This window comes from Xiphophorus maculatus, chromosome 8, assembly GCF_002775205.1.
Source record: "Xiphophorus maculatus strain JP 163 A chromosome 8, X_maculatus-5.0-male, whole genome shotgun sequence".
Taxonomy (NCBI): domain Eukaryota; kingdom Metazoa; phylum Chordata; class Actinopteri; order Cyprinodontiformes; family Poeciliidae; genus Xiphophorus; species Xiphophorus maculatus.
In genome coordinates this window covers 19,701,435-19,714,194 of record NC_036450.1, presented here as the reverse complement: position 1 = coordinate 19,714,194, position 12,760 = coordinate 19,701,435, and the positions used below count along the sequence as shown (strand labels likewise).

Here is a 12,760-nt window from a genome sequence, read left to right as displayed (position 1 = left end):
CAGGATCATTAAACTCAGTGGATGCTGCGTTTTGCCTTTAGCACATCCCATGACAACACAATTCTGTCAACTCCTGTGCATAACCTTTTTTGTTGCTGTAGTAATTGCCGATTAAGAGTCTGTTAGAAAAACAAGAATAAGTCAAGTGTGGAGGTTGAAACTGAGAGACACCGTAAGAGGATGGCAAAGGAAAGAAAAGAAAATGAGTAAGCTCCGAAATAAAACAATCTTGTATCTGAAAAGTAAGACAGAGAAAACTGGACAAATAAGACAATAAAACTACAGATAGTCAGAATCAACTATTGCTGATGACAGGCTATTGTAATCAATCTATTAGAGAAAAAGCAATCATATAAGCATTCATGGCTAGATTTAATAGAATTTGTTAAAGAGCTCCAACAAGAACACAAGCATTCACCTGCTTTCACATCAATATTTAAATATCAAAGTACATCAAGTCTATCATCAAGTGTCAAAGAGTTTTAAAGAAAGCGTAAACTTCCAAACAGTCACATCGTGCCTCAAACAAAAACAGCCAAAGCGGTTCGCTTCAGCCTTCCTGTGATTTTTGATCTCAGAGGGGTTCAACTCCTGAAGAGCCTGACGTCCTGTCACCATGGCCACCCTGAGTGTTATGCATGAAGCCCACTTTAATTTGAATCTCCATGCACAGAAAACTTTCTGCTGCCTTTGTTGGTTTTCAGGAAGAGGCACAATCCCTTGGTGAAACTAAAAACAAACATTTATTCATCCATTATAATTATAAGGCTATTAAGTCGTTGTAATGTCAATTGATTATTGAAAGAAATTCACAATAGAGGGACCAGTCTCTCTATAAGAAAAATTTAAAACTGAACACATAAACACCCATTAATGATAAGAAGCAACAGGAGGAATGACTGCTTAGAAAGACACAGACCGATCGGATGCGTATCCGATTCAAAGGTGATCTAACGTCCTGGTGGGATTCATCCAACCTGAATGTCATTGATACTCGACAAACGTCACTATTCTGCGTCCTGATACGTGTAAGCAGGAAGAAAAGCAACAACCATGGCGTACTGTAAGCCCAGATCTGAAATTTTAGTCAAATACATGGGAGACAGCCTCAGAAAATCCTGTCGCATGACTTTGCTCTGAAGCACCGTGACAGAAAACCGTACGGTCTAGATAAATTTCGAAAACATTTTACCGGAGCAGGCATGCATATCAATGTCAGGACCGATTTTGATACCAATCGTGCGATATTTGTGGGCGTGATGGCGTGATTTCAAAATTATTTTGGGGTCAAAAATTCTCTTCATTTCTCACTCTAGCAGAGGGGCAATCAGTCTGAGGCACACTCTAATTTTAGGAAAAATGAAAAACGTTGGGTCGCTTAGAGACAAATTGTGGACAAACCGTAATTGGTATGGACGAGCCGTCTTCACTTTCGAAGAAATCACGGACATATCTACAAAATGAAATTTGAATGGTATTTCTACGTGAATTCGTGATGACACAGAAAATCCTCAAAAATAGGGTATTTCCAGGATTTTTCCCATTGACTTATAATGGGGTTTTTTCCGTAGTTTTTTGCGAATTATGTCGCCACGTTAAGCCCAAATCCCACCAAAAGTAATAGCTCCAATGGCGTGAATTTTCTGCACGTTTTGATACCTCATTTGTAGGTGTGCACCCAGCGGTATGAGCCGCATTAACGGTTACGGATGAAAAATAAAGAATTGGGAGAATAGCAATAGGTTCCTGCCATTGCTTTGCATGGCAGGCCCCAAATATAGTCATTGACATCTATCAGCCTGGAAAAATTCACAAACCATTCTTAAGGACTCCAGAGAACCAAAGTGAACCATTATTCTGGTTTACAGAAAATACGGGAATGTAGAGCATCGTTCTAAAAATGTGGCAGGCTCACAAAAATTACTCCAAAACCAATGGCTCATACAGGAGGTAAAAAAAAACAAAACAAAGCAGAACATCGAAAGGACTGCAGGCCTCACTTGCTGCAGTTAAGGCAAGTGTTCATGAAATAGAAAGAGAACTGGACCAAAACGGCCATAGCAACAACCTCTACAGTTCAGAAATAACACAAATACCTTGTGCATGATGCATGGGAAACCAAGGGGAATATTTTTTTCACTTCATATAATGTGTCATTTACTCATGTTAACCTTTGACGGATTATCTGAAACATCAACAAAAACACAGAGAATGAATCTCTTAGGAAGCAAATACATATAGCCCAAATCGTCACTGATTATATTTTGTCATTTGGTTCTTTTCAGGGCAACGAATTCTTCACCATAAAAGTAACATCCTCGAGACGGTTGTGCTCATTAACCCTTCAGATGAAGCCGTCAGCACCGAGGTAAAATGAGCCAAATCCGCAGCTGGCATCGTCTCATTTCCGTTTATCTTCCTCTGTTGTCTTTTTTTATTTAAAAAGAATCACATAATTAGCTTGACTTCCTATTGTTTTGTCCATTAAGACGTTCTCAGACGATTTACTGCGCGACAAGAATGATTGCTCTAGTAGTTAATGCTGGTGGCTGGTATGAAAAAGACGGGAGAAATTAAATCTACAGGGAGGATTAATGCTTCATTATGCAGCTTATCTATGTTTTTGGTTCTTAGCACTTCAGCAGAGGTCAAACATGAGTTTATTTTGTGTCATTGCTCTAACTGGCGCCTCCAGCCCCTCATCTATGTCTATAGTCTAATATCCATTAATAATATGCCACAGCACTGCAAGAATGACTGGGCTTGTCGCCAGAGTGGCTAATGCTGCTGAGGTGGCGCAAAATACAAGGAGGGAGGGAAAGGCAGATACAGTAGACGGATGAGTGGACAGTGAGAGAGTGCGTCAGCTAATTAGCTAATGGATCTGACTGACACATAACTGGTGGTGTCTAAGACAAACCTCACTGCTAAGCTGATTGCAATAAGCTTAGCAACAATAAGGCTTAGCATTAATGTACCCCTCCCTGTTATGCTCGCATGTGTCACCACTTGTCTTTCTAAAAAAAGTAAGTGGAAATTCATTGTTACTTAGGCAGTTCAAGATGTTGTAATTTATCTTTTGTTTTTTCTCCCCAACTATATTCCTATCACTACAGCTGTTATTTTTGCTTTCTCTCTCTCTCAATTTGCAGGCTCGCTTAATGATCTCTGACACAGCCAGACACAAGCTACTGGTCCTCTCAGGGCAGTGCTCAGAAAAAACGGGGGAACTGATTCTTCAGTCTGGATCTTTCTCTTTCTGCAATTTCATAGACATATTCACTGATCAAGAGGTGAGGCTACATGCAAAAACATATCAATATGACTTATGTCTTGCACGGCTAAGGTGACCTGAAACAAGACGAAAATCATTACAATGAATGCATAATTCATTGTGTTCATTGTCTATATTAAATATGATGTGACTCAATTGGAAATAAATAAAAGAAGAAATCTTGGAAATTTATGATGAAATTATTTTATTTATCTTGTTGCTTGATTTCAATATTATTTATTGAGATATTAAAGTCTACATGCCCCAATGTGTTTCAAATGGGCAGCAGTGACATGCTATATAAAATCTAATACACAGGTGGGTCTAAATTATTCCTGAAGCATTTATTTAGGGTAAAGTAAAACATGCACTAACCTGCTAAAAGAGCATTCAGCAACTTTAAAAAAAACAACATTAAAGTGGCTTTGGAACTTGCCATTATCATTATGTTTTGAAGATGGAGTTGAACAGTGAATGGAGCAAAACTCAGCTAATGTATTCATAAAAATAAAAATGTATAAAAATGTAAGACTATTGATGTTGAAGAATTATTACAGTGAACATCATCGATTATCATGACTGGCAGAGTTCATTTATGTGGAAATGGCCATGGTCTTTGGTCTTTTCATTTCAGACCATATTGTATGACAGTAGGTCAGGAACCAGGTACAGTAGCTTGACAGTAAAACTGATCACTACACTTTCCAAACATCACCAAAAATCTCTACAGTGATACTCTGCTAACAGTGGCATTATAATTATAAAAGTATAGATGACAGTTGGAGGATCAGATGTAGTCTAAATTCAAATGTTGTGAAAAAGATTGTAGTGTTTGTTTTAAGATTTACTGAGATATACAATGTGGATTCATTTCTTGTTCAAAAATAAAACTCCATTTATTTATTTTCCTTGCACAGATTGGTGAATTACTCAGCACTATCCCTCCAGCAAACAAAGCCAACCTTACACTCTCCTGCCCTGAACAAGGAGATTGGAAAAACTCCAACTTGGACAAACACAACCTACAGGACTTCATCAACATGAAACTAAACTCGGCTCTCATCCTCCCAGAAATGGAGGGTCTCTCAGAGTTCACTGAGTATTTATCAGAATCAGTAGAAATCCCTTCTCCTTTTGACATGTTGGAGCCCCCAACCTCAGGTGGATTTCTCAAACTTTCTAAGCCATGCTGTTATATTTTCCCCGGTGGTCGAGGAGACTCTGCTCTCTTTGCTGTAAATGGCTTCAACATGCTCATTAACGGTGGCTCCGACAGGAGGTCGTGCTTCTGGAAGCTGGTGAGACATCTAGATCGGGTAGACTCCATCCTCTTGACTCATATTGGTGAAGACAATTTGCCAGGCATCAACAGTATGCTGCAGAGGAAAATTGCAGAGCTTGAGGAGGAGCAATCGCAGGGTTCGACAGCTAACAGTGACTGGGTGAAGAACATGATTTCTCCAGATATTGGCATTGTCTTTGTGAATTTTCCCGAGAACCTGGAAAACCCTGAACCTGATTACAAAGTGCGTAGGAATGTTGAGGAGGCAGCATTCACCCAGTTGTTCCTCAACAAGCTAAATTTAAGGATCGAGCCTTTGCAGAAGCCTGTAGGAAACACTATAGAACCAATCACACTTTTTCAGAAAATGGGTGTTGGGAGGCTTGAAATGTATGTGTTCAATCCTTCAAAAAACAGCAAGGAGATGCAGCACTTTATGAAGCAGTGGACAGGAAGTGAAAATGACACTACCTCCATTCTTCTACCAAATGGAAAAGAGTCCGAATTCCCTCTTTCCTACTTGACTTCAATCTCTTCACTCATTGTGTGGCATCCCGCAAATCCCTCCGATAAGGTTGTACGGGTTCTATTTCCTGGAAATGCCATCCAGGACCACATATTTGAAGGCTTAGAGAAGCTAAAGCATTTAGAGTTCCTGAAACAGCCAGTTGTCACTCAAAAAACTATGCCTTCCAGTATCCCATCCACACCAACGCTGAAGCAAGCAAAGATGAAACACAGAACGGACAGTAAAGAGAGCCTAAAGTCTACCCCAAAGCCATCACCAAGCAAAGCCATGCGAAAGATTTCAAAGGAGGAAACACCAGAGAAGGCAAAGACAGACACAGAATCAATTAATGAGAAAACACTGAAGTTAGATAAAAAGGAAAAGATCCCCTTGAAAAAGGAAAAGGCAAAGCCACAGGAGAAAGAACCAAAAGCAAATGCAGATCAAACTGGACAAAATGAAACTCCCGAAAAAAAATCTGAAGCAAAGTCCAAAATGGAAAAAATTAAAAAGGCCAAACCATCAGCAGAAAAGAAAAATGAGGTTAAAAAAGAAGCAGCAAGGAAGGATGAAGCTAAAAAGGAAGAAAAAATAAAGAAGGACGAGACAAAGAAAGTTTTAAAAAAGGATACAAGAAGAGATTCTCCAATGAAGGAGAAGAAGGAAGAAAAGAAGGAACAAAAGAAAGATGCAAAAAGACTCTCCAAAGATGTTAAAAAGACTTCCAATGCAGCTGAGGAAAATAATCTAAAACCAAAGCCACTGAAAAAGGATGACTCTTCAAAGAGAGATCTGGGAGCTCCATCCAAGTTAAAAGATAAAGGAAAGTCGAAGGTGATAAAAAAAGAAACGAAGGTAGAAACCAAACTAGCAGCAAGTACTGCCATTGTTGCAGAAGACCCAGAGGCAGAAAGATTTCTGATGTCCTCCCCAGAAGACCTCACAAAAGACTTTGAGGAACTTAGAGCTGAAGAGTTTGTTGAGGATGATGCAACTGTACAGCAAGATGAGGAGAAAGCAGCTTTGGTGGCCCAAAATGAACAAGTGATACAGACCAAAGAGTCCCCTGAAGGATTAGAGTCTGTGGATGAGGGCATAACAACAGAGGCAGAAGGTGACAGTGGAGGGACTCCAGATGAGCAAGTCCTGAAAGGCAAGCTCAATGGCAATGCTTGTGAGAAGTTTGAGGATGAGGGCACTGTAATGGAGGAGACATCTGAGGGAGGGGACTATGATGACAAAGCAGAGACAGAGGAGACTTATGCGCCACAGGAAGCAGAATCAGATAAAAATAACCACCAAAATGAGCACCAAGCCAAATATGATAAACTGGAACAAAGAGATGAAACAGAGGACAATGATGATATCACAAATAAAAATGTAGTAGAGGAGCATCTAAGTCCTAACACAACAGAGAAGCAAAAACTCTTTGAATCAGCTTCACCCAAAGTGTCTTCCCCAATTTCTCCTGCTGCATGTACCCAGGATGAAATCCCTCTTGTTGGCTTTGAGAGCTTCACAACTTCAGATGAAGAGAACCGAGATGACCCACCAGAAGAGTATACAGTCACATCAGGTTACACGCAGTCCACTATGGAAATCTCCAGTTTGCCCACTCCCATGGATGAGATGTTGACTCCCAGGGACATTTTGAGTGATGAAACACCCAATGATGAGACAGGATCTCCATCACAGGATGCTGAAAGGTTTGGGAAATCAGAGTCAGGAGAGTTTGAGAAAAAGAACCTCTCTCCACTTCAAGATATACCGGGTACAGGTTTTTCTCAGAGTGATGTCACAGAAGGCCAAGACTACCACCATTCTGCTTTAACAGTATCCCCCCCTTTACCTCTAAAAGAAGATCAATCCTGTGAAGAGCTTCCATCAGGTGGAAAAGCTGAAGAATTTCCATCTGATCAAGAGTCAAATGAAAGACATGACTCAGTCAAGCTTAGTTTGGTATCCACAACATCTCCTGTTGTTCGTTCTCCCTCAGTGGAAGTTAAGAACATCATTCATTCTTCTTCAACGATGGGTGCTCCAATAGAACTGTCATCCACCCTGGCAAGTTGCACCCAAGCTGCAGCTGATTCCTACAAGAGCCCTGATGACAAACCTTTGGAAGGAGCTATTTCGCCTCAGTCCTCTGGTCACACACCTTACTATCAGTCACCAGTTGATGAGAAAGTAGAAACTCTACCACCTCTTTCAGATGAAAGCTCACAGGGTCCAGTTATTGTGGAGGTCACAAGTGATAAAGAAGACTCCTACAGTAGAGTTACTCCTGAGCCTAATGATCCAGTAGTAGAACAATCATCACCAGTAGATAGGACAGATTCCGCTCCAAGAAGCCCATCTATACCTGAGCCTGAATCCCCACAGGAGTCATCACCCATCGATGCAGAAGCTAAGAAACAGGAAGAGATCAGCCATTCACTGTTGTCCTCAGCACCACTGAACAAACATGAATCTGACTCTGGGGCTTTTACAACTTTTAAAGAAGAGAGTAAAATGTCTATTTCGGAGGGCACTACATCAGACAAGTCTGAAACTCCCCTGGAAGAAGTGGTTGCAGAAGATACATTTTCACACTTGGCCTCAGCATCCACAGCTTCTCTGGCCACTAGTTCGTTGCCAGAACCGACTACTGGTTCTCCTTCTCTGCATGCTGAGGTAGGCTCACCTCACTCAACAGAGGTTGATGACTCTTTGTCTGTCTCAGTGGTTCAGACTCCAACCACCTTTCATGAGGCAGAGGGATCACCAACTAAGGAAGACAGTCCAAGGCCTATGTCTATCTCCCCAGAAATCTCACCCAAGACTAAAAGCAAAATGCAGACACAGGACACAAAATCTCCAGAGCATTCCACTATGTCTTTAGAGTTTGGCCAGGAGTCACCCGATCATTCCTTAGCCCTGGATTTCAGTAAGCAATCTCCAGAGCACCAGTCACTGGGCAGCAATTCTCATGCTACAGAAAATGGTCCAACTGAAGTGGACTACAGTCCCTCAGATGTAACAGAGGTAAAGGCATCTAGAGAACCAAAATGTGCAGAAAACCCCTTGCTTTTAGAAGGAGGTGATTCAGCCCGAGCCACTTCGGCAACCCCTTCAGATGCATCTCAGTCTTCTGTTACAACTCCATGTCAAATGACAGAGAACCTACATGCTGCTGTGGAGCAGACAGATAAGTCTCCATCCACCCCAAGGGCCTCATCTCTCACTCTGTCTCCCCATTCCAATGAACCCTCCCCAGTGTTAGGAGGTCCCCCAGCTAATACAAGCATCAGTCCAGTCTTGGAAACAACAGCCGAATTGGATTCAGAGCAGAAACCTGACAAGTCACCATCACCTCCCAAAGCCCCTTCTCCATCTACATCTTTCAATATTTCAAAAGAAGATATTCCTTCCCCCAAAACAGAAATGAATCCATTCAAATGTGATGACTCTATACTTGAAAAAAATTCTACAAGTCCAAAAGTTCCTTCACCATCAGAACTACCTCTCTCCTTTGAGCCTTACGATTTTAATTCTCCCTGTGGCTCTAGGGAACCAGACTCCCTTAAAAAGAGCCCCTGTGCTCCATCTAAGACAGATGTTGATCTTTGCCTTGTGAAATCTTGTGAGTACCGTCACCCCAAGACTGAGTTGTCACCATCATTCATCAACCCAAACCCTTTAGAATACTTTATTAATGAAGAAAACGCCTTGGATGAGGAGAAACCCCTGGCCAAGTCAGGTGGTGGACCCCCGCCACCAGGAGGTAAGCTTTCTGCCAAGCAATGTGAGGATACCCCACCCACATCCATCAGTGAATCTGCCCCATCACAGACAGACTCAGACGTACCTCCGGGAACAGAAGAGTGCCCTTCCATCACAGCAGATGCAAACATTGACTCTGAAGATGACTCTGAAACTTTGCCCAGTGACAGAACTCTGACATACAGGCATGCTGATCCACCTCCACTGACACTCAGGGACTCTGCTCCAACTTCAGGTAATCATGATGTTTGTATGGTGGACCCGGAAGCCCTAAAGGCTGAAGAAAACCTTCACAATGCAAATACAGATGGCGGAGACAAGACCAGAAAGAAAAAGCTATCAAAAAAGTCCTCATCGCCAGCCAGGAAGAGTGGTCTGTCAAAGATTAAGGACTCAAAGACTGCTTCTCCAAAGAAGGGTGCTGGAGAAGGAAAAGATGTCAAAAATGCAACCAATACTTCGGCATCCAAAGGTGTGAAAAGCTCTGCATTAGGTGTGTATTATTTTAATCAGAATCGTCTTTTATGCTTGTGTTGTCATACATACAGTATTTGATGCAGTTGAGAATTTGATTAATTGACAAAAAAATCTATTTCAGGTACCGGAAGTGGGAAAGTGCCACCGCTGTCCAACTGCCCTCCTATGTACATGGATTTGGTTTACATTCCCAATCACTGCAGTGCCAAAAATGTGGATGCTGAATTCTTTAAACGTGTCCGCTCCTCTTACTATGTAGTCAGTGGCAACAATCAATCAGCTCAGGAACCCAGTAGAGCTGTCCTGGATGCTTTACTTGAAGGAAAAACCCAGTGGGGAAACGGCATGCAGGTAAGTTTTAAGTAACCAGTGAGCTTGTAAATATATTCAGTGCTAAAACCTGTAAAAATTGGAACAAATTCATCATTGATTTAAAAAAAAAAAACTAAATTGTTTTTGAAGAAGGATTTTCTTGGACTAATTAAGATTAATCAGAATCTTAACTGTGGTGTAATGGTGGAAAACCTTGACATTAAAAAAGTCTTATAAATTCAAAGTAGAATAATTGTCCAGTAAATATTCTATGAGAATGTTAAGTAAATTAGAAAGCAATAAAATCATGGCAAATGATTTAGATGAAACTGATAAACATGCATTGAATTTGTGGTTTTATATTCCTTGCTTTTACCAATGTCCTGCACAATATTGATTTTTTTAATTTGCATATCATAAAATGAGACAATTTTGTGTTTGTCTCATGACAAACTTGCTAATAAATTCTGAGATTAATAATACTCGGAGTAACTTCATGATAAAAACGAACAAGTACAACACTCGAGGTTTGAGGTGCTGTCCATTGCATTTAAGTCACTGACAACTCAAAACTACTCCACACAACCCCACAGCAGAAATATGCACTATTCCTTTAAACCTGCAATCAGTGTACTGACCAGATTGAGAAATGCACTCTCATCAAATAATTTCCCTTTGCTTCCTTAAGGTTACTCTAATTCCAACCCATGACACAGATGTGATGAGGGAGTGGTACCAGGAGACCCATGACAAGCAGCAGGAGCTGAACATCATGGTTCTGGCCAGCAGCAGCACAGTTGTCATGCAAGATGAGTCCTTCCCAGCTTGTAAGATAGAGCTGTAGCCTTGTACTAAACACCAGAAAGGAATGTTGTCTTCAAAGAAAACCAAACTCATGTAGCACTAAGCTTGAACTGACACAAAAACACTGAATGAAATGAAAACCTGTAATGACCATTAACTAATGTTACCAAAAGAAGAAGATTAGGGCCTTCATGTTTCGGCTTGATCCTAATAAAAGGATCAAACGGCAAAGAGATGAAAACCCAAATAAACCAGCAGCACCCCTTGAATGTCCAGACCTGCCGGTTTTAATATAGTCTCATAATGATAGTACTTAATTTATTTTTTTCCTCAGAGCCTCCTGGTCAATATTTATTGATTCTGTTGTATTATCGTAAAGCTCTGTAATATTCAGTTAGAGCTTTTTGGCAAGCTCTAACTCTAACGAGCTCCATTTGGTGTGGGAGGAAACCATATTTGGTGTGGTTTCCTCCCACACCAAATGGGAGGAAAAAGTCTTTCTGTAACTGCCTTATAGAGTCACAGTGAATGTAGAAGACCTGATTGGATGAACAACTCTGAAGACCCAATAATTACTAAATGGTGATAGCTACAGTGAGAAATGATGATAATAGACTGGGATGCTTGAGATTGATGATCATTAATATAATGACAGCTGCTAAAAATAGAATATTTTTTTTCCTTTAATTTTTAAGTTAGCTGAATTTTATTATTTATTTAACTATGCCACTAATATGTTTTGCAATGAGCTATAACAGTAAATTAAAACTTTTGTTTATGATTATTTAATTTTTTTTATTCAATGGGTTCAGAAAACTAGTGTGTACAAAATCATTTTATAGACTTTGTCTGTAAAAGAAATATTGAAGAACGGCTTTAATTTTGGAATATCTGTTTTACTTACAGATTTTATGCTAATTCAAGAAAAAGGGAACCTTACCTTATTTCTTAGAAGTGTTTTTTTAAGGTGATCAGTGAGCTAAAGCCTTTTCCCATTGTAAAGCTGGCAAAGCAGGATATTTTCATAATCCTTACAAATGTCTTGTTTTTCTAAATTGTACTATAATTATAAATAGCTTTGTGGCCAATAGAGTGGTTGGGAGGCATGCATGAGTTATGCTATACTGGAACTTTTCTTACTTTTAATGAGGTTTTTGCTCACACTTGCTTTTAGGAGCTACAAGAAATTGCTATGATAGAACAAAAGACTAATTTTGAAAAGGGGGGAAAAAGCACTCAATCAATGATTTTTGCAAGTTTTCAGTGACATATGTGCTCCACACAAATTCCAACAAAACCAGTGGCACCGTAGTAACAGAAAACATGACTTAGGGCACAATGTGTCATACATTTTCATTCTCAGCCAAAAAAAAACATGGGTGAGAACGACAACAAACCAACTTCTTGAAGAATCTCGGTCACGAGGGAGGCAGCACACAGAGGTGAGAGTGAATGGCTTGTGTGTTTTTTGACAAAAGTATGTAAAACTCAACACTAGACACTTTAAAGAACAAACATGGCTCACATCAAGCTTACAGTAAACTGGCCACTAATCATCTCTGACAGGCCAGCATATGGAGGAACATTTAAGCAACCACATACTGATTACATGCTCTGGTATTTTGGGCTATCCAATGAAATCTCACTGGGTATTTCTTAAATGACGTCAGTTTTTCATGATACCACCACAGACTGGTTTTCCCGCAGGGGAACCTCAAAACCACCACATCACCACGAACGTACTGTCAAACTGAACTGATATTTTCTCTTCTCTATTCTCTGGTTCCTTCCCTACACTTCCTCTATATCTCTCTCTCTCTCTCTGTCTCTCTGACTCTCTATCTGCCTTTTCTCCCACCATGTCTTTCTCTCGGAAGAAGTTTAAAAATGTTTGTCTGCAGCTGTGTGATATATTTGTCTTGTGATGGCATCCCTTCTGCCCTTTCCCCAGACTCATATGTAACCTATAGCAATTAGTTTCCTTAGTGCTTTCAGATATTTGTGTGCTATCTGTCCTCTACAGTACCTGTTATGGCAAATCTTATGTAAGAGTAACCACAAATTAAAGGACAGCCACAATAAAATCTGTTGTGAAAGAATAAAGATTTGTCTTTTGAGTTTGTTTTCGGTGTTTAAAGCCAATTTTTTCTTAACAAATAATACAAAGAAAGTTGAGAAAATGAGTAAATGTATAACACCATCCTGACCATGGCTGGTTCATGTTAAAATGATGTTCTTTCGTCTTTGGGAATGTGGGAAATGCAACCAGTACCATTTGAAAGTTTTACAACAAAACGGTTGCAAAGATCTTAAAGAAGCTTTTAGGTTTTACCCAACATGC

The 12,760-nt window shown here is 40.2% G+C and overlaps 1 protein-coding gene across 1 annotated transcript in view; it reads left to right on the top strand.

Moving 5' to 3' along the window:
• map1b (microtubule associated protein 1B) overlaps positions 1 to 12,522 on the top strand; it is a 29,616-nt gene extending 17,094 nt beyond the window's left edge. Inside the window, exons 3-7 of the mRNA XM_023338265.1 lie at positions 2,286 to 2,368; positions 3,153 to 3,293; positions 4,192 to 9,319; positions 9,425 to 9,654; positions 10,304 to 12,522. Of these exons, the coding sequence (XP_023194033.1) occupies positions 2,286 to 2,368; positions 3,153 to 3,293; positions 4,192 to 9,319; positions 9,425 to 9,654; positions 10,304 to 10,459 (5,738 nt within the window). The 3' untranslated portion in view covers positions 10,460 to 12,522. The remainder of the gene's footprint in view (positions 1 to 2,285; positions 2,369 to 3,152; positions 3,294 to 4,191; positions 9,320 to 9,424; positions 9,655 to 10,303) is intronic.
• The last annotated feature ends 238 nt before the right edge of the window (positions 12,523 to 12,760 follow it).